At 49.0% G+C, this 26,283-nt stretch overlaps 1 protein-coding gene across 1 annotated transcript in view; it reads left to right on the top strand.

The window, feature by feature from the left end:
- The window catches only part of LOC137892915 (zinc finger SWIM domain-containing protein 6-like), a 33,371-nt gene that overhangs the window by 2,642 nt on the left and 4,446 nt on the right, over nt 1–26,283 (top strand). The window contains exons 2-10 of the mRNA XM_068738328.1: nt 15,961–16,317; nt 17,600–17,748; nt 20,011–20,161; nt 21,374–21,553; nt 21,746–21,916; nt 22,028–22,174; nt 22,298–22,444; nt 22,934–23,194; nt 24,212–24,347. Coding sequence (XP_068594429.1) covers nt 15,961–16,317; nt 17,600–17,748; nt 20,011–20,161; nt 21,374–21,553; nt 21,746–21,916; nt 22,028–22,174; nt 22,298–22,444; nt 22,934–23,194; nt 24,212–24,347 — 1,699 coding nt within the window. The remainder of the gene's footprint in view (nt 1–15,960; nt 16,318–17,599; nt 17,749–20,010; nt 20,162–21,373; nt 21,554–21,745; nt 21,917–22,027; nt 22,175–22,297; nt 22,445–22,933; nt 23,195–24,211; nt 24,348–26,283) is intronic.

Here is a 26,283-nt window from a genome sequence, read left to right as displayed (position 1 = left end):
TAACCGCTGCACGACTGCCACACTCCAGGCCTATTACCAAGTTTCCCAAAGACCATGTTTCAAAATTGCCCTGCATGCTAATACTGGCTCATTTACAGAGGGAGCTTTATATACGAAATCAGTGTGCATTACCCCCGTTAAAATAAACCATCTAAAGTAATAAAGTTCCAGCTTGAGCTGTGCAACGTCTGCCCCAGTCCCTGTTCCAGCTCGACTTGTCTCTTGTCCCAGACTGTGGCTGATTGGGTGTGCGTCAGCACAGCTCCTCGGCTGGCTGACTCTGTCTAGGAATCCAGTGCTCCTTTCACCGAGCTTCTGAGCGAGAGAGGGAGAGAGAGAGACTACCTAATCCACAATGACAAGGCCCTATTAAGGCTTTTTTTTTCATTTTCACTTAATGACTTTTATTAGCAGCCGCCCTTCTCTCTTCTATTTGGCAGTAATAACAAAAGGGGAATGCAGTGCTCAGCCCCCTCCGAACAGATGCACCCCCCATTCTTAATGAATTCCTCTTTGCACCAATGGGCCGCTGAAATAAGCACAAAGCGGTCTAAGACTGCTTACTGCAGGAGGGGGGGGGGGGGGGGGGTCACTGCATATGTGTGTGTGTTTCTTCAAAGGTATGAGGACATGTGTAAAAAGACATGCTTTCACTGTGGCCACAGAGCAGAGCCTCCGTGCAGTGTGTGTCTGTGTGTGTTTCTGCATAATTGCTGCATATATGTTGTGACTTTGCTGTTTACCCAGATTAACGATGACACTTTTGATCCATCCTGAACATAAATGAAGGACGGAACAGAGATTTGTTTGGTTTTCCCGTATTCCACGTCTTGGTGTTCAGAGTGCAGCATTGACTGCTCCTCTCTCTGTGTGTGTGTGTGTGTGTGTGTGTGTGGCTAAAAAATAAAAAAGTGGATGACATTCCCATCTGTCATCATTCCCACTCTTGTGCACACAAACACTTGTTTGTACACATGCTTGAAGACACACACTTGTTCCACGGTGCCAGCTACTTGGCGCCTTTAGAATAAACAACAGGCAGACGGATGAGGGCTTACCTGCCACTGACCCGTTCCAGACATAAGAACACAGACAAAGGTGTTCAACGATCCTGCGTTGGCCCGATGCTGACCTCTTCGCTCGACCCCCCCGGGGATTGACTAAAGTCGGAGGTCAATCTGGTCAGATCATCGCTCCTGTGGCCGATTGCTCGGGCTTGAAAGACAGGCCTAAGCTCACATTATTGCTTTCCAATCAGCAGCAACCTGCTCGATTGAATACGTCTTCCAACAAGGAATTTCGTACACGTGACGTCAGTCGGCGTAGAGATGAAAGTTATTTTGTCCTTTTGTGGAACGTTCAGGAATCCGGGGCGAGACAGAGAGGGGCTTTACGCTTTTCATTCTTCTTGCTCGACGGGCTCGAGTGCCATGTGAGCTATGCAGCGGAGGAGGCCCCGAGCGCGAGGCGCCGCTGGCTGCGCATGCTCCAACGATGTCCTGGCCGTGTGGCATGGGAGACATGCAATCACTGCTCTGTGGTAGAGCTGAATAGAACAGGAAAGGCTCTCCAGGCACGAGAAACAGACAAAGAGAGCAAGGCTTTCTTCTTAATTTAGTTTGCCCTTCTATTTTTAATTTTTTTTTGCTTCCTTACTCGTGTGCTTTCTTGTTTATGAAATTTCATTCCTGAACTCCAGCTTCCTTTCGTCTTATTTTCTCGTGTCCATAACCTGCGCCTGTTCTCTATAGTCGTTTCTTTCCCTGTGATTAGAAGCTCTCGTGGTTCCTCTTTCTCCTCTTCTCAGTTCTCCAGTTTAATTTCCCAAGCCAGGCAATACAAAACTGATATCTTATTTCCACGGCCCCTATCTAGATACAGCATGCTTCCATAGTGTTTCCTGGGAAGAAACTCCCAAAGGAAGGCCAGCTAGCTGTGGTGTCTTTCCCTGAGGTTTTCAAATAATCCGTGATCCAGCAAGCCACATTCTGGAACCTTTTTCAATGTTCGACATGCTAGGATCTTAAGATATTCTCTTGCTTTCTATCTTTTAGTCAATGCAATGCTCTCGTTTATGTTTTATTGCTGAAATGTTGCCGATGTTTTATGGAAACGGAGACCTCGTAGGGTTGATTTTATTTCATTTGAACTATTATTTGAGTATTTTGTACCTTGGATGCATCCTGTGTGAGGTAAACCTTAAACAAGACTCCTTTTTTTTAAAATCATTTTGTCATTTTGTAGTCAGACGAATACCACAACATGGGTCCTTATACACAAGCCACACATTTTGTCTCAACGTACTTGTATGATAACTTTTTGCGTTATCGTGCTAACAGAAAGGCAGACAAAGCAACGCTGGCAAAAGCATCCCCTCCTTGGCGGAGGTAATAAATTCCTACCATAAATCATGTTGTGTTTGTGCTGGACTCATAGAAGCATCCATAAAGTGTAGGTGAATCCATTATTGTTGTTTAATAGCATTGCTGAGGATGATTGTTCACCACTGGGTGTGATTGCTACCCTGTCTGTCTGCACTCTTGCCCCAAACCCATCCGCGCTATCTCGGCTGCCTGTCTGTCAGCCTGCATGTCCGGCTAGCTGTCCCTCCTGGGTGGCTTCATCGCCTCACCTCCTGCCCCCGCACAACACCAGTGACAGCCCCCAACCCACTGAGACGAGGGTAATGGTCCTTTCTGATGTACAGCCTGGCTCGATTGGACTGGATGGCAGACACACGCCTAAAATAACAAAAGGAGGGGAGGGGATGGGATGGGAGGGAAGGAGTGAAGCGATCGATAACGCAGGGACACATCACCTAATAAAGATTTATTCCTTTTTTTTCCCACCTCGCCGTCCGCCTTAGCAGGGCAGAGAGAGGGGGAGGGGAGGATGTGATTAGTGGGCTTCTTCTCCCACGGCGTCTCTGATTGCATGTTTGGACACATGCACAGCAGTATGTACACTATTGCGTGGTGTGTATTTTTACATCTTTTGTGTGTTTATCGTCAAAAGGGGGTTAAAAACACTCCCATAGTTTGTCCTGCCGGCAGTGGCAGTAGCATCTGCAGCTGCGTCCCTGCCTCTCCCTCTCTTCCTGTCAGCTAATATTTAGTTAATCTTTGTTTGGGACCTGCGGGACTGGCTGGAGCTCCTGGTGTCCCATCCATCTCGCACTGATCTATATTCCATGCTGGATCCCTCTGCCATTAACCACCACCGAGGGGAATAGAGAAGGGGACGGAGTGCATAGAGGTAGAACCAAGGGGAAAGGACACATGGATGGAGGGAGTGCCATAGACAAAAGAGAGATGAAGAGAAGGCAATTAGGGGCGGCGGGGGGGTGGCTATTCCAGCCGTGCAGACAAATGTCTAATTTTGACGAAAAGATGAGCCCCAAAAAAAAAAACGACGCAAGAAATTTGCAAAGGATACATTTCTTTTCTCCGCACTCCTTTCATTTTGTCGGACGCTGCTGCTGCTGCTCGTCGTACACAAAGAGCAGGTTCTGTTACTCAAACCGGGCTGAACCCGAGAGAAGAAGGTGTTTCCACAAAGACGCCTGAAAGGTGCAGCGGTCGAACGGTGGCGCAGACGGAGAGAAGAGGAAGAGCAAGACAGGCATAGGCGTGGGAGCGATTGATCCATATGCATAGAGCGAGCCACTTCATTGATATGCATTGTGCAGTTATGGGGGGGGGGGGTCCGACTGCGAGGGCTCCGAGTGCTGAGTCACTCACCAACGCGCAGACTAAATGCTTTTATGCGAGACGCCTGATCCATCTGAATGGAATATAATGGGCCGTAAAGTGCTTCGCTAGCAGTTGCTGCTTGCCCCGTGGCAAAACCCTCACCCCTCCCTCCCAATCTCATTTCGCCACTTCGATGGAAACAAAGTACTGTAATCGTGTACTGGCTTCTCTTCTCTCCATCCTACGTTTCCTTGTTCCTCCTCCTGCAGTGCTTCTCAGCCAGTCCCTCTCTTCTCACGTCGACCCCTCTGTCTATATGCCTGTTCATCGCCCCCCCTTCAGTCATATGTGATCCATTTTCACGTGTGTGTGAACCACCTGTTTGGGTTCTCGGTGTGTGTTTAGGGTCATGCCTGCAGGAGGTAGAGAATGGCCGCCAGTGACTGAATGAGGGAGCATGAGGACCGGTAAGGGAGGAAGAGTAGAGCGGTTGCGGAGCCAGTGAGCCTCAACCACCTTCCAATAGAATACTAATACTAAATACTTTTTATTGATTTTGTCCCTCGGAGGGCAATCTGGTTTGCTGGTCGCCGCGTGCGCCCAGGGGGTGAAGTGTCTTGCCTAAGGACACAACAACAGTGTACACATGTGCCTGAGCCGGGAATCGAACCCCCAACCTCTCGATCATAGGACGACCCTCTCCGTCAGTTCTCTCTCTCAAGGAATCGAATGGCTTTTCAACCGTCCTTCTTCCAAACCTCGAACACCACCGCCCCCCCCCGCCCCCGCTCCGCTCTCTTCTTCCTCTCCTTTTTCTATTCCTGTGCTACTTTTTTCCTTTCTCTTCTCCATCTTCTCCCACTTTCCGTTTCTCCATTAAACTTTCCCCCCCAAAGCCTCAGCTCTGTCCCCCCCCCCCCCCCCTGCTACCTCCTCTCCCTTTCACTCCATTCCAGCTGCTGGCCAGGGGAACAGCTGACTAAATCTAAAGTGGGGGCCCCTGGCTCTGGCCCCGGCCCCGGCCACAGCTTTGCCACAGCCTCCTCCTATTCTCAGCCTCCCTCCCTCGCTCCTCTGGCCTCCAGCCCTGGCTCCTCGCTCAGCGGCCCCAGCAGAGGCCTGGCCTCGCCTCTCAGCAGCCCCCTCCAACCATCTTTCTTCTTCCTTGCTTTCTCTGCCCTGTTTTCTCTCCCTCTCGCTCTCGCTCTCTCTCGCTCTGTTTTTCCTCTTTTACTTTTAATTTCTCGCTAATTCACTTGTCCCCCCCCCCCCCCCCCACTCCTCCTCCCTCTCTGATGCGCTGTGGCCGAGCCCCTGGTACTGTCCCAACTTATCTGGACTGTGTCCTCATCCAGGTTGGCTGTGGCTCAGTTCTCGTCTAAACGCCCCCCCCCCGCGCCGCCAGGCATCCTTCTGTCCCTGGCTTGTAGCATCCGTCACTGTATCTCAGTGTGGCTCTCTTTACTGCAAACCACGTTCAGCTCGTTCGTTTTGGTCGTTCCTGGCTCGCCGCCTCCTGCGAAGCTCTTTGTATTCGTCTCTTTGTCTCTTCCACTCCAGCGTCTCTTTTAACTCGTGTTGACGGCTGCGGTTCGACACGTGCGCCTGGCACGCATACGCAGGCCATCGTGCGAGTGTGTGAAACATTTGACACATGATTGGCAGCGTGGTGGGGGGGGGAATGTAACGTGTGGGGGGGGGGGGGGGAGTGGGCGTTATCACATCTGCAGGCAAGCCGGGGGGCTCGAGTTTGATCGCTGCCCGGGGAAGGGACTTCCTGTCCCCGTCCCCCCCCCCCCTTCCTCCAGCTTCTATGGCTGTCAGAGTGAGGCTGCGGGCCTGTGTGATGAGGTGCAGGCCCGGCTCCGCCATCACTCCGTTGAACAGATGTTGCCCAGAGAAGACACCCGTCAATGCTCCTCCTTCCCGCTGACGCCCATCCCCTCCGAGGCGAGCGACAGAGCGCCGACAATGTGAAGTTCAGAGCCCACAGCTACGTCGAGATGCAGATACAAACATTCCTTTCAATGGAAGTGGGCGTTCTGGAACCGATCGCAACTCCTCGCAGATTATTACTCAGCCCACCAGCTGCCTGTCCAATGTCCAATGCAGCTTTTTTGTCATGCCTCGTGCCTTTGTTGTCACTTTCCGGTTTTGTGTGCTTACGTACGTGCGGAGAGGAAATTGGGGGGGGCGAGGCAACAAAGGTTTCCTGCTGGAGTCTCATCATCTCCCGTCGATTGACGTTCGGGGGACGATGAAAGCAAATCACGACGTGCAAACTTCAAAGGTTCCTGCGTGCCAACGTTTATTGGCGACAACAGTCACAACAACCCGTCCCCTCAAAATGGGAAGGGAAAAAAAAACTTGCCGCAACACAGGCGGACGACAAAGACGCTACCATCCGAACAGCTGGAGGGGTGCTAAATAATCGGAACTAAGCGCTGTAACCAAAACGGGCGACTTATCAAAAGCATTCTCAATCCAACTGGCTTCTTGGTGCACACTGATTCTGACAGGGAGGACGAAAACGCAACGGCTCGATCGCGTAGGTCTCTGTTTGCGGTGGGGGGAGCTTTGGTGTCTTACTCTGCTTTATCTCTACTTCATTTTGCAGTTGGGGGGAGGGGGGTGTCTTTCATGTGGACCGACACAACCATTTTTAACCAAGTGTAAAAGCGCAGATCAAGTCAGCCATTTGGTTCTGCGTTCCTTCTCTGATCTGGGATGGAACCCATTGACTGCCACTGACCTAATTTGGGCAAATTTCACTGACCTACTTCCTGAGTGAATGCTGACTTGCCCACGGAAGGTGTCTGACACACACACACACACACACACACACATCGCATGCACAAATATTGTTTTCTATCCTTATGATTGAGATGCTTAACCTCCATAATGGTGCTATGCTACTGGCCACGAACCCCCCCTTGCAGAATGGACAACTGTCACTGCCTCCTTCACCGCACTAGCATCCAAAATTAATTTAACGAGGATCTTGCAGCAATCAGGTACATGGAGAAATCTAAACAAAGCAAAGCAGCCGGCCTTTGTTTCCTGACATAACCCCTCACTTCACAAGCCTCCACGGAGAGATAATCGGCATAATTGCGTAAGGATATGACTATTCTTCTGTCATCGATGAAAATGCTAATTTAAGCAAATTTGATCAAACCTTTTCGAGGTGATTTGAGTGCGCGGAGAATCACAGTAATTACCTCGCCAAGTCAAGACAGATAACGACTCCAGTCTACAGCGCAAACGGCAATCCCATAAGAGGCTTGGCATCTTTACCCTACTTGCATTAAAATAAACTCAAACATCATTGGTCTCTTCAAGCAGACTAACTCCCAGTCGACTGGGAACAAATGATTCCCTGCACCGGTTTGGGTAATGTGCTGTCAGGGCTTGATTAGCTTTGCTCGTTTTTAACGGGAGAGTATCTGTAATAAAGTTCCCTCCCTGCTGCCTCCCACGAGGACAGGCGAGTCTCAAGCATGTCTAACCGGATTTGGTGTTTTGGCTGTGATCATTTATTATTATTATTCTCCAGTTTATTTTAATTGCAAACACACGTGTGTGTGTGTGTGTGTATGTATATTTACATACATGCATACAGATGTGTATCATCATGGCAACACATGCAGATGTCGATTGAGGATGCTCCAGGGTTAACATTGTCTACCTCTGGTCCAGCAGGGCACAGTTTATCTCAAAGTAGCCATGAAAGGCTGCTATTTACATGAAATGAGAGCCGTTTCTGGGAAATGGAGGTCTCTCTGAAGGTTTTGATGTCAGCGGCCTGCTTTTAGCTTGAGAGTGGAAACCTAAACCATCGAGAGAGAGGAGAGGGCTGTAAATCTACCAAGAAAGAGCTCCGTACCCTGCTTTGTGGCTTCACCCTGAGAATCCCTCGCCCTCTCCCCTCGGTGCTCTAGGAGTCGACCCAGTGATCTTCCAGTTTGCGCAGAGTGCACCTAATCCACTTGCTCTGCAGCGTATCCTTAAGAGAGGTCCTAACATCAATGTCAATATTTGCAGGAAGAGCCCGCAGGCAAAAGAATCGACCGCCACGATTCAGCCGGGAAAGGGTCAACCTTTCCATCTCTTCCTCTTCCTCTTCCTCATCCCGGTTATTCCTGCTCTCCGCAGCATCCCGTCGATCACAATGCTGGATGGCTGGAGATGCTTATCTTTGGGTTGCCTTTGTTACGGGTTTGCGAATTAGCATTTCTGTACACATTTCTCTGTGTGTGTGTGTGTGTGTGTGTGTGTGTGACCCGGTTGGGGACTTGAGACGGGCTTAGCGACTGCTGGAGAGGTTCTGGAAGACGCGTGTCAAGGGATGTTAAATGTGAGATCGCCTCCCCTCCTCCCTCGTTCACTCCCTCCGCCGTGGTTAGCGGCGGAGGGACGGGCACAGCAGAGGACTTTCCACCGGGGTAGGGTGTGCAAGGCCTCGTGTATCTGTGGCTACAGCGGGGGGGGGGGGATGAATATGCAGATAAAAAGATGAATATGCAGCATAATAAAGCTGGAAAGCATCGTGTAAAAGTTTGATTGTTTGTGTGTCTGGGAGTAATCTGGAGATATGAGGAGCGAGCCGGCGTCGTCAGTGGTGCGATGGGTCGGGGGGGACTGGGCAGGAATGGGTTTACACCAGGATGGCGGCTTGTGCTGCTGAACGGAGAGAGAGCCAGTGTGACCTCGGTGACTCCAGGAAGGGAGGGGTTAAGCACATGCCGGCAGGCCTGCATGGACTGCGTTACGCAAACTGGCGGCTGGCTGGAGCTGAAAGGGGAAGTGCTGAGCTCAGAGGAGCACTGGCTCGGAGCCATCGCTCCCTCCCCCCGAAACTCCCCCCTTCGCCTGCCCTGGCCCTCTTCCCCACCTCCTCGCTACAGCTGAGCGCTCCCCATGCTTCCCACCGCCAGCGTGGTGATGTGTGTTTGTGTGTCTGTGTGCCTGTGCTGGAATGCAGCTTCCCCCTCGGCTGGGGCGTGTGTGTGTGTGTGTGGGTGTGTGTGTGTGTGTGTGTGTGAGTGTGTGTGTGTGTGTGTGTGTGTGTGTGTCTGGAATGATGCCTCTCCTTGTCTAGTATGTGACGTCAGTACACACACAACGGGTCAGCTTAGGGCTAGGCAACATTCTGTGTATGTGTGTGTGTGTGTGTCATGGGAGGAGGAGGAGGAGGAGGAGGGGGGGGGGGGGGGGGGGGCAGGGGAGGAGTCAGTTATTGGAGAGAGAAAAAAGGAAAGAGGAGGGGCTGTTTTTGAGCGGAGAGAGGTTGAAGCCAGTATGCGTGCATGCATGAAGCCATCATGAGTTGTGTGTGTGTGTGCGTATGTGTTTGTGTATTTGTGTGTGTTGGGTGACTTTCCAAACAGGAATCGGTTATTTCCTGGCACGAAAGCTTGAACTTAACAACACTGCACACACACTTGCTGTTGTTTTCAGCCCAGTGGCGTTGGAGCCCACCTATAAGCCAATTAATTATCCTCGCTTTCAGCCGCGTTGATTTCCACCGCGGCGGCGTCTCACCTGTGCGCCGTGCTAGCTTTACTCGTTTTGTCAGTGGGCTTTGATGTCCAGACATTTTTTTTTTTTAAAGCTTGTTTTATCACAAAGGTTCATCCCAAAATAATTTATGGCACAAAGTTCAAATGAAACGCGAGAAACAAACCTGTAATTTCTTCTCACAGGCGCAGCAAATGTCACTTTTGGAACACTTTTTCGCACACAAATGACGTGTCAGGTCTGACAATGGCGTACCGAACCTCACAAGCATACTTTGAAAAAAGTGCACACGTTTCTATCACATAGCAGCGTATCCTTTGTCTCGTCTTCTCTCGCTGCCTTTGGCGAAGTCTCATTGGCCGACCCAGACCTGCTAATGTCTTAGCTAGATACTCGAATCGTGGAGTAGCAGACAATGGCTTGTCAGTGGACGCCGCCACCTTCACCTATAGCCTTGCTTGTGTCTATTGGGACACACGGCCTGCTAATTACACACATTCATTTCCAGCCAGCTGTAATTTCATCCACACTAACGAACCTTGCTCATGGGTTGGGATAATGTATAGTTAATATAGAGCCTAATTATCAGGCGATAACGAGCAGTCATCCCAACGTCATGCAGGTGCCATGAACGAAAACAAAGAAGACTACCACGAGTGAAAGGCTGTCTTTTATTCTGACAAGGCAATAACCTGGTTTCAACCTCCCGGCGTGTGTTTCCATGGTCAGTGACTCGTATATCTCAGAGCATTGTTCTCATGGGAATGTTTTCTTGAAATGCAATTACATCGTGGAGAAGCCGAGCCGCCTTTGGAGGAAATTTTAAGCTACGCAGTCAAAAACATGGGAAAAAAAACAAAACCCAATCTTTTGTTCCTGTTTTATATGCATTTAAAAACATTTTGTTGAATACAGTTATTTACCGGAGAAGATTGATACTGATTTTATTTGAGCACTGCTGATGGTCAAGGAAGAGCTGGTCTTATTTTTACGCCACTTTGATTTTGGTTCGGAGAAACAAACGGAGTACGACGCGCTCTAGCCGCTGGTAGGCAGCTTTTTGTTACCTTTGGATGGAGTCAGGGAAGCGGTTTTCCACCGATCCCGGTCTTTGCTAAGCTAGGATAACAAGCTCCAGCTCCAAGCTTCATATTTAATAAACACAGACATGACAGCGATCTTCTCATCCAGCTTTTCCCTGAAGGTCAACGCACTCCTTTAGCCGAACGTTGCCCCAGAAAAAAAAAAAAAACCCAGAGAGGCCCAAAGATTTTTCTCTCCCTAAATCTTTGAGTTTATTGTAACCAGGTCTTCCATCTGTTCCTGACAGGACTCGTTCTCTCATCACTTCTTCCCTTTTCGGATTGCGTCGGCCGTGCCCCCCCGAACAGAGGCTTCCTTGTGTCTCTTTACCGTCCGTCCGTCTGTACGGTAAACTCTGGGATCGGTCACCGGGGCGGTGACACCAGCTCAGTCTGACAGGCCCAATCCCACAAAATTAGAATCAATTTTTGAAAGTGATAGTTAGAAAATTGCAAGTCATTCCTGACGTGCCGCATGGCGAGCAAGTGGCAGCAACCCAGTCGTTGACTGTCATTTAAACTGCCAGCTGTTGACAAGTCCAATCACAGACGCACACACAGATGGTCTTTTCCCCCATCCCTCTGATTAACATGCAGATTTTGCTGTCAGAATGGGGGGGGGGGGGGGGGGTTAAGGCATAAGTATGGCCGCTCCTGGAGCTCAGCTGTATTATTCCAGCCTCTGTCCCACACTGCCGACACACACACAGACACACACACACACACACACACGCCTGGAGCAAGGCCTCCTGCAGAATAGCATTGATCTCTGTTTATATGCTCTGTATGGGTTCTTCCTTATAAGGGCCACACACACACAGCCATTGTTACACACTCAGACCCTAACCCTCCAAGATGCCGAAAGGCCTTGCAACTATCTTCATTAATTGGGCAAGTTCAAGGAGCTGCAGTGAAGGAAGCGCTCCTTTAGTAGTAGTGGGTGGGACGGAGGTAGTGTTGGCGGTTTGCTGGGGCAGGGCAAGGGGCAGGGGGGGTCGCCCAACAATGCGCAACTCTCCCTCGACCTGCCGCAGAGCTGCACTTTTCCTAGGCTGTAGTTGTGATCTTCTTTTAGCAGAGCCTCGGTTCAATCCAATCAAGCAGATTGGATTCCATTCCGGTCGGCTTTTCTCAGCGAGGATTGAGCAGACTATCTTTGGTCTAAGTAAAGGATGAGCCCACGTCAAAGCTATGAATACTGCAAGCACACACCCGGTCAGAGGAGCTCTACCGGGGCGGGGCGGGGCATGCCAGACCGACCAGCAGTAGGCGGTGTAACTTTTAGTGGTGTGTCGTTTTGATGCGTTAATGTGGTTTTATGCTCCTCTATTTATCTGCAGTGTCATGGCTAACTCTTACAGCAGCCCGATAGCCAATCCATTGTAAGACTAAATTGGATCAACGGGAGGCTAATAGGACCTTAAATAGAAAATGTTGTTGTTCTTTCTCCCTCTTTTATTTGGATCGGTTCAGCCATTTTCATTTTCATCCTATTTCGTTTGCCAAACTCGATCATGTCACCGGAACCTCTCTCTGACCCAAACCTGCATGCAAACAAAATGCGTGCCGTCAGAACCGAACGCCGCCATATTAGATTTAGCCAACGGTCACTCATTCAGACATTCAGCCAATAAAACGTGATGACCTTCCCCACTGCTGGGCTGCATTTTCCTCTATTCAATTGGAATCTTAATTTGATTGTTGAAATATATGCACGGCTCACAATCCAATTTGCCCCATTGATTCTGGAACAGTGGCCACCTTTGTGCTTCGGCAGGCCAACCTCTGAAGCCCGGGCCGATACCTGCAGCCTGCCTTCATGTGGGAAGGCTGCAAATAAAGGCGGTATTCTTCCATCGCAGCAGCTGTACGTTGAAGGAGTTGCAGGTTCTAGTCCGTGAGTGTCCTTGCTGAAATAGGGGTCCGGTATTTATGGGGCCCCCTTGTTGATGAATAGAGGGAAGTGGTCCTCGCTGGTCAAAACAGCGCATTGCTGGCTTATCGGCGCTTGTACAACTTCAAAACTTGAACGATAGAGCTAAGTGCTATTTGAGGGAATGCTTTGATGTCGCTCGCCCCAAAGAGTGTGGGTGGTCCGCTAGGACTTCGTGGGATTTGAACATATATATATATACACATGCACTACTTCTCACTCGCTCTTTCATAAACTGTCCTCACAGCCTGACGCAGCTCTTTGGGCCAAGTGTGATTTCACCAGGGCGGTCAGAAGGGGTTTCTAGGGCAACCTCACAGAGGCCTTGTTCTAAAAATGGCCGCCATGGTTACTTTGAAAGCCAACCCTGGCCTCTTGAGCATGCACAGAAAAGAGCACCACTCGGGGATGGGAGCTGGGTGGACTGGGTGAGGGGGGGAAACCGGGCTCTTTAATAGTTAGCACATGAGACATTGAAGGTTTCATACCCACCCAACCGGGAGTCATGGGAGGTGTGTGTGTGTGTGTGTCTGTGTGTGTACCTAAACAGTAATATCTCTGTACTCAGTGCCTGGCTAAATTAAAAGGGCATTTTTGGCATAAGGGGCAGTTTTTGGAGCCCAGACGATTGGCCGGGGAAAGGGGAAACTCATTACCTACCCATCTGTCAGAGAGTGAGGGGGGAAAAGAGCTGTGGGAATGTGGATGAAGGGAGGGGCGTCTAACGGGGCTGGGGAGGCAGGAGAATTAGTGTTCATTGAAGCAAAGTGGAACAAAACAGGCGTTTCAAACAGTTTGCCACTGTCTCTTTTCTTGTTTCATGCGATGACACGTGAATTGTATTTTTATTGTTTTCTTTGTTAAAGCATTCCTGTTCATTTAGAAAAATGAGGAAAACACATGCAAAAAGTGCAGCTGTTGTATGATAGGTGTGTGTGTGTGTGTGAGAGAGAGAGAGAGAGAGATTTGTCTGTGAGCTTTCAGCCCCACATGTTTTTGATGTTCCTTTTTCTTTTCCTTCTCTGGACTCTCTCTCTTTCCAACGCACACACACACACACTAACATATCAGCCAGCATTGACAGCCATTGCTTACTTGTGCGTTGCTAAGGTGGTTAGCTCTCCATTCCCGCTCCATGTCAACCTTTTCTCTCTCGTTGAACAGCGACACCGAATGTCGCTTCTTCCCGTTTCGCACACGGCTGCGAACACACAGACTTTGATCACAGCACATGCAAGCGGCTTCCATATTAGAGCCACACCCTGCATCTGAGAATACTATTAACGCACGCAATCAGTGCTTCACCTGCCAGCTGGCTGGAAGAGCCGAAAAGCTTATCTGTGAAGTTCAACGTTTCCAGCCAACATTTCTGAGTTCTACGCTACAATAACGAAGCCTGGGTGCTTCTGTTGTCGGCTGGCGGCGTCCTCGCTAATGGAGCTTGTCTTTGATTGCGTTTGGTTGCGTAAATCCCCGGACCTCGGCTTATCTCGCGCGGAGCTTGTTGCATTAACTGAAGTAGCAGTTTGTTGTTGTTGTGCCTGTTTTCCGGATTACATAAAGACTACTTCATGGATTTTGACGAAACTTGTGTGAGTTGGGGCCCGATGGCGGGGAAGAGCCGATTAAAATCTTGGATCTGGATAAATGGTGGTATTCAATCATTTTTTTTTGCCTTTTTAAAATCAGCCAGATGTGGCTTTTTTGGCCTTTGTGGACGACAATGACGCGTGTGGAAGGTGGATCGTGTGCCATAGAAGAAGAAGTATTGTGGATCCAGGTTTTCACTTTTCCTTTCAAGAATCTTTTAGCGATTACACACAAACTGCTTGACACATTTGTATTAAATGTGGTAGAAGAGTGGACATTGTCCCAAAGAATGAACCTTTGAATTTTGGAATAGATCTGAAAGGGTGAAAGTGAGTTGATCTCTCCATCTCCATCCTTCTTCCACCACTTATCTGGGGCCGGGTCGCCGAGGCAACTGTTTTTTGCAGGGATTAGCAGACTTCCCTGTCCCCTGACACCTCTTCCAGCTCTTCCGGGGGGGATCCTGAGGAGTTCCCAGCCCTGTCTTCCCGGCAGGACATGCCCAGGGAGGCGTCCGGAATAGATGCCCCCAGCCACCTCAGCTGACTCCTCTCGATGTGAAGGAGCAGCGGCTCTACTCTGAGTCACTCCCTGGTGACTGAGCTCCTCACCCTGTCTCTAAGGGAGCGCCCACCCACCCTGCAGATCAGAATCATTTTGACAGCTTGTATCTGGGATCTTGCCCTTTCAGTTGTGACCTAAAGCTCATGACCGTAGGAGAGTAGGAATGTAGATTGACCCGTAAATTGAGCGATCCGCTTTTGGGCTCAGTTCCTTCTTCATCGTGACAGACCGATACGACTGCAGCTGCTGCACCGATTCCCTCCTTCCGAGTTGAGTTGAACGACACGCTTGTCTTCTTAAAATTTGGACGAGAGTTGAATGAGACTCAAACGGACTGTTGGGTCGGCGGTATCTGCTACACAGTTTCCTAAGGCACTACTTTAGGGAGGTTGCAGAGGAGGAACCTGTATAAGCAGCTTCCTTTATGTCCATCTCCGTCCCGAGGGCGAGGCCTGTGCTGTAGCTGCTGGTATTGACCCTCTTGACTTCCTCCTCTTTTTTCTGCTCACTTGCATTTGCAGCATGTTACCCAACAAACAAGGAAGGAGAGCTACTTTTCCATTGGCTCATGTACTCTGAACCCCCTCTATACCATATCAAATATTCAACACCTGCCCCTCCTTCCCACCTAATGCAGAGGCCTGGAAAACACTTTGATACTTGCATTAGTACACGCTTGAAATCCCAGCCGTGCACGTGCGCAAGCCCTTTGATAAACACATTTAGGGTCCGTATGTCTTTGCATTGGTCGACCTGCCTGTCAGAGCTCTCTCTCCTGAGCGCATAAATGCATTCATAAACTCTCTCTCTGCATCTCGTAGCCACTCCCACATTAATAAATGCATGATCTCACGCTGCGGCTCAGCGTTATGCGTACACGCGCATGTCTCATATGCTCATCAGTGTGTGTGTTCTAGCCCACTGCCGGGTGCCCCACCCTGCTCATTCATATTCATGCCGGCATAACGACTAGCCGCACCTCCGGACGGCGCAGCTAGGATGAGATCAAACGTAATATTCAAACAAAAGCTTGTATAATTCATGCTGCAACAGCCGCGCTCATCTTCTCAGCTCCTCCTGCACACCCGGGTTTCTGTGAGGTTCATTTACTCAGAGTTGATCAAACCATGGGGATGGGGGGGGGGGGGAGGCTTCAGCAGGTGACTGAGCGATTCAGTCCGCCTCAAAGAACTTGTCACTCGAGTCTCGTCTGGGTTGAGATTCAGCTTTGCTTTTATCTAAAAATAGCTTCAGTAAATGCAATCATTATTTTCATCGTAAGCTTATTGTCTTTACAAATGTCACAAAGAATCCATTCAGTCCCCCCCCTTAGAAATTAACAGCCATTCAGTCACCCATCATACAATCAATTTGATTTGAGAAACTACCGGTAATAAATGGGTATTTATTTTGGCTATTGTTTTTTCATGCTAAAACACTCACTGATAACTGATCATCGCGATTGTCCTCGATTGATTTCGAGTTGCTGAAGAAAGGATATTTCTGCATACTCTGTGAAACTCTTCTCAAAGATCTTCGTCCAAAAAATTAACTCTGCTCTTCTCTGTCGATTCTTCAGGTTTCCACCTCAGCGGCACGGTGACAGACCCCGCCACGCCCCCGTCCCCAGAACTCGTTTGCAGCGTAAGCGTAAGCTTCGACCGCTGCAAAATCACAGCAGTAACATGTACCTGCGGCAACAAAGACATCTTCTACTGCGCCCATGTAGTGGCGCTGTCACTTTACAGAGTACGGAAGCCCGAGCAGGTCAAACTGCACCTACCCATCTCAGAAACCCTGTTCCAAATGAGCAGAGATCAGCTGCAGAAGTTCGTCCAGTATCTGATTTCAGTGCACCACACCGAAGTGTTGCCTACCGCACAGAAGCTGGCTGATGAGATTCTGTCCCAGAACTCTGAGATCAACCAGGTCCACGGTGAGGGAGCGAGTGTGTGTGTGTGTGTGTGTGTGTGTGAGTTCCTGCTGTGGATGAATGTGTGCATTGACTGTGTGATGAAGGTAAAGTGTGGCAGGATCAATGTTGCTCATTAGTGAGATCCAGACAGTAAAGGAGAGACTGTGTTCATCCGATCAACACTTTAGACCCTTTATTTACCTCTGAGAGAGGATTAAAAAAAAAAAAAAGGCAGAGACCGAGAGGTTAGCAGAGAAATGAAGAAAGATACACATCCCAGGTTATCGACTTTTTACTTGCTGCTCGCTATAATAAACACACAGGGAGCGGCTTGAAAAGTTAGTATCAAGCACACAAGAAAAAAAGCATTCAAGTCTGAAATAGAGCGCGCAGGAAGCAAAGTTTGGAATTTGAAAAGGCTGAGGAAAAAGGAAAGCGAAGAAGAAAGGGACCAGAGAGATGGACAGAACTATAGCGAGACACTGGTGGGAATGGAGGGCAGCAAGAAATAAGCTTCATCACCAGAGTGCTGTGATGAAGAGGGTTTTTTTTTTTTCCACCACCCATTGATTTCTCTCTTCCATCAATAATTCTATAAAGCTAAAACCAACACATGAAATCAGTCGGATTAAAGCATCCGACTGAATCGCTCCTTGTATGAAAATATCAAAACCTCTGGGAAGAAAACATCTGAAAAGCATGAAAATAATACTAATATATTATAGAACCTCCCCCCCCACCGGGTGGTGTTAATGGAAGAACTACATGCCACAGTGATGTCATTCATATTACATGGACTTTGCTGTCAATGTTCAACTGTCCTGATAAAACTTGTGAATGTAGCATGCTGCTGCTAACAGCGTGTGAGGAATACACACTCCCGGAACTACTGTTGAAATAGGACTCCAATAATAATGTTAAATATTGAGCAAAACTAACGATTATTTGTCAAAAAATTACATAACGTCACAAAATACTGGAATGTGTCCATTTCTGAGACCAAGATGTCTTTTTATTTTTATTTTTTACTCATAATCTAAAGCCAGATAATATCAGGTTTGAGAAACCGGGACTAAAGCATGTTTGTCCTTTTTGACTGACAAATAAATGTCTATCAACAACATTTCAGCTGTTTTCCAGAACACTTATAATCATAAAGGTTGTCCTCAGAAAGGCCGAAAAACTGAATGTATGTAGGTTAAGGGTGAAGCCTTGGGATTAGCCAAAGCTAACATGTGACCCCTGTCTCTGTTAAACTAAGAAATAAATATCAAGAGGTAGCCATTTATGTGTGTGTGTGTAGGGGCCCCGGACCCCACGGCAGGAGCCAGCGTGGACGATGAGAACTGCTGGCATCTGGATGAGGAGCAGGTCCAGGAGCAAGTGAAGCTCTTCCTGTCGCAGGGAGGATACCACGGCTCGGGCAAGCAGCTCAACCTCCTCTTCAGCAAGGTGAGGAGACGCAACACACACGCACACACACAAACACACGCGCACCAGCCGCAACCACCATGGCCACAAACACACACTGCATGTGGCCGGTGTAGGTTGAAACGTAGTGTCAGCTCTCTGATCCTCTCCTCTGTGTCCCATTAGTAAACGCCTTCCTGGTCTCTCTAGCGTTCTAACCTCTTATGTTGCCTTCATGAAAAGAGGCTACGTCGTTCAAAGCAGCGCTGTTAGAAGGTGCGCCGCGCGGGGCCGATCACACGGGGCCGATCGCAGAGAGCGTATGTAAGATTCCAGGAGAGAAGGAGACGTAGAAAAAGACGGTGGCACTATATTCTCCTTTATGTTGAAACACACACACACACACACACACCGCCAGCCACATAGATGTTCTTGCAGTCAGGGACACACACACACACACACACACACACTGTTAACTGTATTTGTGTATATGGGCGTTTTGCACCTTTTTTATTGACGTCTGCAGAAAAAACAAACACTGCACGCGCTGCTTTTTACCTAAAAACACAGTGCAGATCACTCTGAGTCGATGTTGACACGTTTTATGAATCTGTGCATTCTATCTATTGCTGCTAGCCAACAATGATTGATTGTTATACCAAAAAAAAAACCTCTTCTGAGTCAAAGTTCAAGAGGCGGCACCCGAGGTGAATAAAAGAAATGAAGTTTTGCATTTTCAAAGGCAGCTTTTCTATTTTATTGTATTCAAATTCACGGTTACCTTTGCCAATTTAGTAGTTTAGTTTAGTTTTATTGGGATTGTTTGTTTGTCTGTTTGCAGGATTACTCAAAAAGTTAAAAATCGAATTTGCTTTTTTTTTTTTTTAAAGGAGACCTAGGATGCAGCCCAATGAACAATCGGGATCCAGAGGATCATCTTCTGGATTCAGATTTGTTTTTTAACGTTTATATATACAATCTTTTGCGCTGAGATAATAAATCTTTACACTGAATGTGCACAGACTCAGTTAAGTGCTACATGTGCCAGATTTAAGCCGTTGCTGAGCCACATCCTGAAGAAAAACCATCGTCAGGGAAATATTTCTGAGGATCAAATTAATAACGTGTTTCCAAATTCGAAGGGGGGGTGGGGCGAGCTTTCAGGAGTCCTATTATGAGGGTTAAACGATTGCCTTCTATTCACGATGACTTAAAGGCATCTAACTCAGCAGAGATTCATGCTCTCTGACTTTCATCTAGTTCGTGTTCTTCATTTTAAACTTCTCTAATTCTGTTCATTCCTTTCTTCCTGTTGGCATCAAATGCCGGCCAGCATCAGAGTTTTTAGTTCACACGCACTGAATATGTTTAACCTTCAAACGCATCTGATTGTGTTGTATGAAAGTCGACTCTACTGTTGATTTGAGGAGTGATAAATCATTCACAAGGCGTCGAATGCGCTCGAAAACTGCTTGATCTCCCCAAACGTCAAGCGTTGAAGAAAAGAAAGAAACAAGGACATGTGGATTAAGTATGGGGGGCAATACCAATAAGACGGAACGGTAATGGTTTCAGCTGCATGCTCTCAGCTCCCGCCTGACTGGAGGGTAAATACTGGACGCCGCCCTTCTAAAACAAGTCAAGCAAATGGCTATCTGAGGCGTGTGCAGGACTGCTTTTACGCCTAACATGGATTTCTTTCAAAAGACTTTTGATGACGATGATGATTATAGTTATTAGATAGAATGTTAGAGTACAAGTACAGTCAAAAACAGTAGCATATATTACAGTACAAGTACAGTCTAACATCCTGTCTAAGAGGAACATTTCAAAAAAGCCCTTGCGGTCTTGTTTCCGTTGAAAGTCCTCAGTACATAAATGAATCTAATTTTGAATCCAACACACTTTCATTCCTCCTTCTATGGACAGATGTGCTCAGCAGCTCCGCAACAGTTGAAACTCAACAGAGATGGAAAAAGATGCAATGTATAATAGTGATCTTTAAAATAAAAACTTTGTGATGAATGTCTAAAAATGTGTAAGAAATGCTCAAATTATTACAACCCTCTGAAAAGAGGGTTGTGCAATAGCCTAAAATAGCACTTTGAATGTGTTTGAGGCTCTTCCTAGTTGTATAATTATATATTTCGTATCATACCCAGTGTCGTTTTGTATGTACGTCTTGTCTGCAAGTTGTGTTCCTCCTCCTCTAAATGTGCGTGTGCAAACCGCACACGCACACACACACACACACACACACACGCATGCGGGTCTGCTTAACCGCCCTGGCCTCTCCACCTGCAGGTTCGGGAGATGCTGAAGATGCGTGACTCCAACGGGGCGAGAATGCTAACACTGATCACAGAACAGTTCATGGCCGACCCCCGGCTGGCGCTTTGGAGGCAGCAGGGCACCACCATGACCGACAAGTACAGACAGCTCTGGGACGAGCTAGGTGAGAGTGAAAAACATACCGCACGCAGGCGTGCACGGAGATGCAGACGTCACGCAGCGCGCACGTTTTCCTGTTGACTTGGTATCCAAGTCGGTGACACGCTGCGCACGGAGCTCAGCTGGGACCAGCTATGTGGATCGTTTAACGCGGCCTCATCCAAACCCGAAATGTTCTGACCTCCGTAATGGTCTCCCACATTGCCGTGCCCGTTAGATGGAGCTTGTGTGTTTTTTTTCTCCGACCGACTTCCTCACAAACCACCCAACCCAAGCGGCCCGTCACCACGACGGCGGCGGCGCTGTCTCCCGTCTTTGTTGTCGGCCGTGCCGCCGCTGCGTCTGTTGACGCCAATGTTCCTTTTCTCCCTTTGCTCTTGTTCTGCACTGTGTGAGCACGGCGCACTGATCTCATCTGTTTCAATCCCATGTATTTTTGGAAGTGTGTGTTGCGTCTCTTTGAAGTCCACACTTCAAACCCTTCTTCCCAAAGTCCTTATCACCCCCCCTGATGTGTGGTGAATGCTGCCTCTCGGCATCTCTCTCTCTCTCCTCCTACTCTTTTGTCTTTCTCCTCTTTGAGCAGCAGCTACTCCTCTCTTCCAGACACAAAGCCAAGCCTCATCCACCCATCTTCGCCCGCGCCTCCTTGTCCTCCTCCTCCTGTACCCCTTGTTTTCTGCTCCGTCGCTGTTCTGCACCTCGCTCCTCTTTTCTTTTACTTCACGTTCCGTCTCCGTCCTTGTCGTCGCCCTTCCTCCCAAACTCTCTCCGCCTTTGCGTGCGCGCTTACGTGCATCACAGCCGCGCCACTCGCCCAAACAGTGGAGTCTGCAGCAGTCTTGAGAGCAGGAACCCTGAATGTGCGCCTGCATCCCGAGGGATGTAGCCACTTTTCATATTCTGTTTGTTCCAATTTAGTCCAAAATGATGTGTGCGCAGTCAGCGATGCCTGGGGACTAGTTAAGTTCTCTGTATTCCAGAGCAAGATGAAGGTTGCATATAAAATGTGCACCAAAAGAAAAACACTGTTATGAATGCTGCACATCTTAGAAAACCGCCTCCAGCTTTCAGTCTTGCATGATAACTGTATTACGGTTGTTTTTTTCATACCAGCATTGCATGACTCCTTACTGGCGTCATGGTCACACGTCTGCACCGAAGTTAGTCTTTTTAACGTGTGTGTGTGTGTGTGTGTGTGTGTGTGTGTGCCCAGGTGCCCTGTGGATGTGCATCGTACTGAACCCCCACTGTAAACCGGAGCAGAAGTCGTCATGGCTGCGGCAGCTGCGCAGGTGGAACAGCGTGGACGTCTGCCCCTGGGAGGACGGTAACCACAGCAACGAGCTGCCAAACCTCACCCACTCGCTGCCTCAGGGTGCCCATGGCAACCAAGGTCAGACACTGATAAGTTTTGTATGTCAGTCAGTAGCATGCTTACTTAATGAGGCATGTCACGGATGAGACGCCCTACAGTGCTTAGCTGCGTGCAGGGAAGCCCCTGATTCACGCTCGCAGAACGCTGCTGTGCAGCCGAAGCGCCGCCTGATCAAAAAGATAATCAACCCTCCTCTTCCTCCTGCTGCAGAGCTGCGCCCCCACAGAACCGTGTTCACGCGAGCCATCGAGGCCTGCGACCTGCACTGGCAGGACCGACACCTCCAGCACATCATCGCCAGTGACCTCTATGCCAACTATTGTTACCATGACAACCAGGAGAGCTCCCTCTTTGACTCGCGCGGCTGGCCCTTGTGGCATGGTGAGATTGTGTTTGTGTGTGTGTGTGTGTGTGTGTGTGTGAGAGAGAGAGTTGGATTGTGAATGCAGCCAGCGGAAGAATATCAGAGTTAAAATTGCCCCCCCCCCCCAGAGCATGTACCAACGGCGTGCGCCAGGGTGGATGCCCTGCGGTCACATGGCTACCCAAGGGAAGCCCTCCGCCTGGCCATCGCCGTGGTGAACACGTTACGGCGGCAGCAGCAGAGGCAACTGGAACACTTCCGCCGACACAAGAAAGGTGAAGCTAGTTTTTATTTGCTTGCTAGCAAAACTCGAAGCACCCCCCCCCCCCCAAGAACACACATTTGATCGTTCGGTCCTTCGGTCTCACGATGTTTTCATCTGCTCCATCTGGTCTCAGAGTTGCTCCATAAAGGCCATACCTCCATAACCAACATGGAGGGCTGGGTGGGACACCCACTGGATCCCATCGGCACCCTGTTCAGCACCCTCACCGAGCCGGGGCGAGTGGGCGATGAGGGCTCCAACACCTGCTTGGATCTCTCAGGTGCTGCTGACTTGGAGCAACGCATTGACACGGACGTGTCGTGCAGCTGTGACTCTGTGACGCGTCTGATTTGTGTGTGAGATCTAAAATGCAAAGCTAGAATCCTGAAAGTGCACGGTTATTTCCGGTTGTGCACGCTTGCATCTTTCAACTCTCACATGGCAGTTTTGACGACACCAGAGAGACTCTGTAGCTGCAGAACGAGGCACGTTTTTTAATCTGCGTCTTATTTCTCAGCATTAACTGGCAGATGTTAGAAAGAAGGCTCGAGTCCCCTTTGTCTTATCGCGTCTCCTCATATTCTTCTTCTGCTACCTACTCGCTGGGATAGCTCTGTCCCTCATTTTGCCTCCTCTGCTCACATAAATAGTCCTCTCCTCCTCAGAGGAGGAGAAGTGAACGGAGGAGCGAGCTTTACGTGAACTCGCCTCCTTTGTTTCTGCCTGCTCCTTCCCTCCTCCTCTTGACCCTCTCCTCTCCTCCTCGCAGACTGTTCCAGTGTCGTAAGCCGGGCGGAGCTCCAGCGAATGCCTGTGCAGCGACTGCTGGGAGATGGCGAATCGTACGTGGCGCTGGCGGTGGAGACGGCCCTCGTAGGCTTAGGCCAGCAGCGGGTGATGCCCGACGGGATTTACGCTCAAGAGAAGGTGTGTCGCAACGAAGAGCAGCTATTGGCCAAGCTGCAGGAAGTGGAACTGGACGACTCGCTGGTCAAAATCTTCCGCAAACAGGCCGTCTTTCTGTTAGAGGGTGAGAGAGCTCATAATGTTTCGCCATTATTGTCCCTTTATTTGACTCCGCCTCCCAGCAGCCTCCCGAGTCGCTGCATATACAGACAAGTAGATCCACACACCTCAGGGTTTTTTTTCCTTCTTCTCTCCTTCCCTCCCCCACACACACACACCAAGAACCTACACATTCTTACTCAAACAGGAAAAACACATTGGATTCTGTGCCACTATTTATTATCCCTTCAGTTTGTGGTGCAAATAGAGGCTGAGCTGCCCAGGGCCAGACCAAAATGAGCTCTTTACACAGCAACACCAGGGGTATTGTGTCAGCACACCCACACACACACACACGCACGCACACAACAGCATGTACATTTACTGGGGTTGGACTGTGTCTGGAGCAGAATGTGGTTTGGTTATGGGAAAGACGGGAGGGAGGGAGGGAGGGAGGGAGGGGAGGAAGCACATCCTGCAGTGCAGTCAGACTCGCTTCCTTCCCCACCCAAACCCCGGCGCGGCCTCGGCCCCGGCGCGACCACCCACCTCAGGCTCCATTGCTAATAGAGCGCCAGGCTCCGAGGCCTCCACAGGCACCCCCCGCACCCTGCAGCCGTGCCACCGTGTGATGTGGTCTGTGGTTTATGGAGCCCGTTGGGGTTTAAAATAACCCACCAGAGACGAGTGGAGTTGCAGGAAGAGAGTGTGAGGCCAAGTCTGCACACGCGCCCATATGGTTCCTGACGTCACGGTGTGCTTTTAATGCCATGTGGCTTCGCCTCCTTCTGGGTGGGAGGGATGAACACACACTCCTCACTGTAAAAAAAAAACACGCTTCTGTAGTATCTGTTTGTTTATTCGTTCCGCACATGAAAACACATTTCAGTGACGCATCGTAAAATGCTGCCGACCTGACGACACGGATAAACTGCTCCGTTCGATTTTTCCAGTGCTTCGTTCCATCAATAAAACCAGACCTGTGTTTGTGTGTGTGTGTGTGTGCGTGTGTGTGTGTTGTCTCCGGCGTTTATTTGAGCAGCTGGCCCGTACTCCGGCCTCGGAGAGATCATCCACAGAGAGAGTGTTCCCATGCACACCTTCGCCCGCTATCTCTTTACCTCGCTCCTACCTCACGACGCTGAACTGGCGTACAAAATTGCACTGAGAGCCATGCGGTAGGTGCCTTATATCATTCATACCATTCATATACTTCATATCAAACCTTGTGAATCAATTTTAATATGTTTTCATTTGTAGGGAAAAATTAAGGGTGAAAAAAAATCCCCCCCGAATTTGGACTTATAGAGTCTTTCTAAAATGCAAACTGAAAAATCTTAGAAGATGCTCACTCACAAAATGTGTCGACATTAATGTGATCGCCTCGCCGTGAATAGACTCTCTATGGTTCGTGTTGTACCTTTTGCAGACTCCAAAATGCATAAAAGTATTTACTGTGATGCCTCCAAATAAAAGAACTTGCTGGAACATAACAGGATGGCGTACATCGTGCTGTCCTTCGTAGCGTAGCCGAGTGGATGCTCTCCTAAAGCTTTAAAGTCTGCCCGAATCACAGACGGTGCGATCCAAGGACGGTAAAGACACGGAGCTTTTTTTGTCTGTGTTTAAGCGATCTCTCGCCTTTAAGCTCCTGTGTGTAATGTGTACATGTGTATGTCTGTTAATCAGTCTGCGCTGCTGTGTTTTGATGTTGTGTCTAGTGGGAGCTGAATCAGTGAATATTAATTACATTAATGAGGGCATAATTAGTGTGGCTGTAATGAAGAGGGAGCGCGAGAGCGCACACACACACACACACACACGGGGCCAACAGGGAGAGGGCAGTGCGTGGAGGATGTTTGTTTTGTTCTACAAAGCGAGGCTTCCCGGAGTCCATCGCTGAGAAACTGGCAAATGATTAGTGAGTGAGGGAGAAGTGAGTCGTTTCTGGCTTGGTACCATTATTTGTCACAATCAGACAATGAAAGCAAAAACAAAGAAGAAAAGGAGAGCGAGCTCGTAGAAATCGCACCGTCTTCCAGTTCATTCATTAGAAGGCTTCAGGTTCTGACGTGACGTGCTCACAAAGTGAGGACGGCGCTGTCGGCTTTCTAAGCGTGGCCCACATCCAGACCCAGCGTCTCCACACCTTGAATCTAAACCCTCATCCCAAAAACCTGCTTTACCTGAATCGGACACGCCCCCTCCTTTCGCTGCCTCCAATCGCCTCCCTTCACATCCTCAATCCTTTGGTGTGAAACCGGCGATTTAGAATAATATAGCCACTTATGGGCGCTCCTGGGAGCCAGGGGTGTCTACTCAGCACATAATGAATGTGTGTAATGTAGCGTAGCGTTATATGATAGCATATACCGCCCTGCTCCCACGGGACGGTGGACGGTTAAATATAGAGGAGGAGGTAAAAGAAGCAGGGTTATTTTAATGGACCCATTATAACACTATCATCGGTACAAGGAGAGAAAGCCCGGCTCTCCCTCGCTCCTCTCCTTCACGGCTGCTCTCAAACCGACTTCTTTAATGCATGAAAAGTACGACTGCCTGAGTAACACAGACGCATGTCCAGTGGAGGATTTATAAAATTGCTCCACACCGTGCAATGGCTTGGTGTGAGCAGCCAGCACAGAAAACAGAGTCGAGCTCCCAACCGGCTCGCCAGGCTTCCGAAGAAGCTCGCAGCCTCTCCGGAGATCGTTTCCTCATCACGAGTCTTTGGAAGCCGAAGGGACAAATCCCAGCCCCTTGGTGTTGTAATCGATTTAAATACAAGATCTGAGTCTTTGAATGCTAATGACTCGATATCGACGCTCTAATCCGCAACCTTTGATCCGGCGCATAATCGATCGTCTCTGAATACACGACACTGCATGAGCATGCAAAATGTTTTGACATTGACCCGCAGTGTAGCTGCAGCCTGATGCATGAAAAACAGTTGCATGAATAACCTTCTGTTATCAAGCGGGCATTACTGATCCATAGCACGTAACTGTCTCAGGGGGAGCTATTATCAGCATGAAATACTTAATAATTTGTAAACGATTAAATGCTTTGGGATGTAGGACACGATCATAAATATGGCTGTCAATCAAATGGAAT

The sequence above is a fragment of the Brachionichthys hirsutus genome, chromosome 4 (genome assembly GCF_040956055.1).
Source record: "Brachionichthys hirsutus isolate HB-005 chromosome 4, CSIRO-AGI_Bhir_v1, whole genome shotgun sequence".
Taxonomy (NCBI): domain Eukaryota; kingdom Metazoa; phylum Chordata; class Actinopteri; order Lophiiformes; family Brachionichthyidae; genus Brachionichthys; species Brachionichthys hirsutus.
Note: the sequence above shows the minus strand (reverse complement) of the source record. Positions and strands in the feature narration are given on the sequence as shown.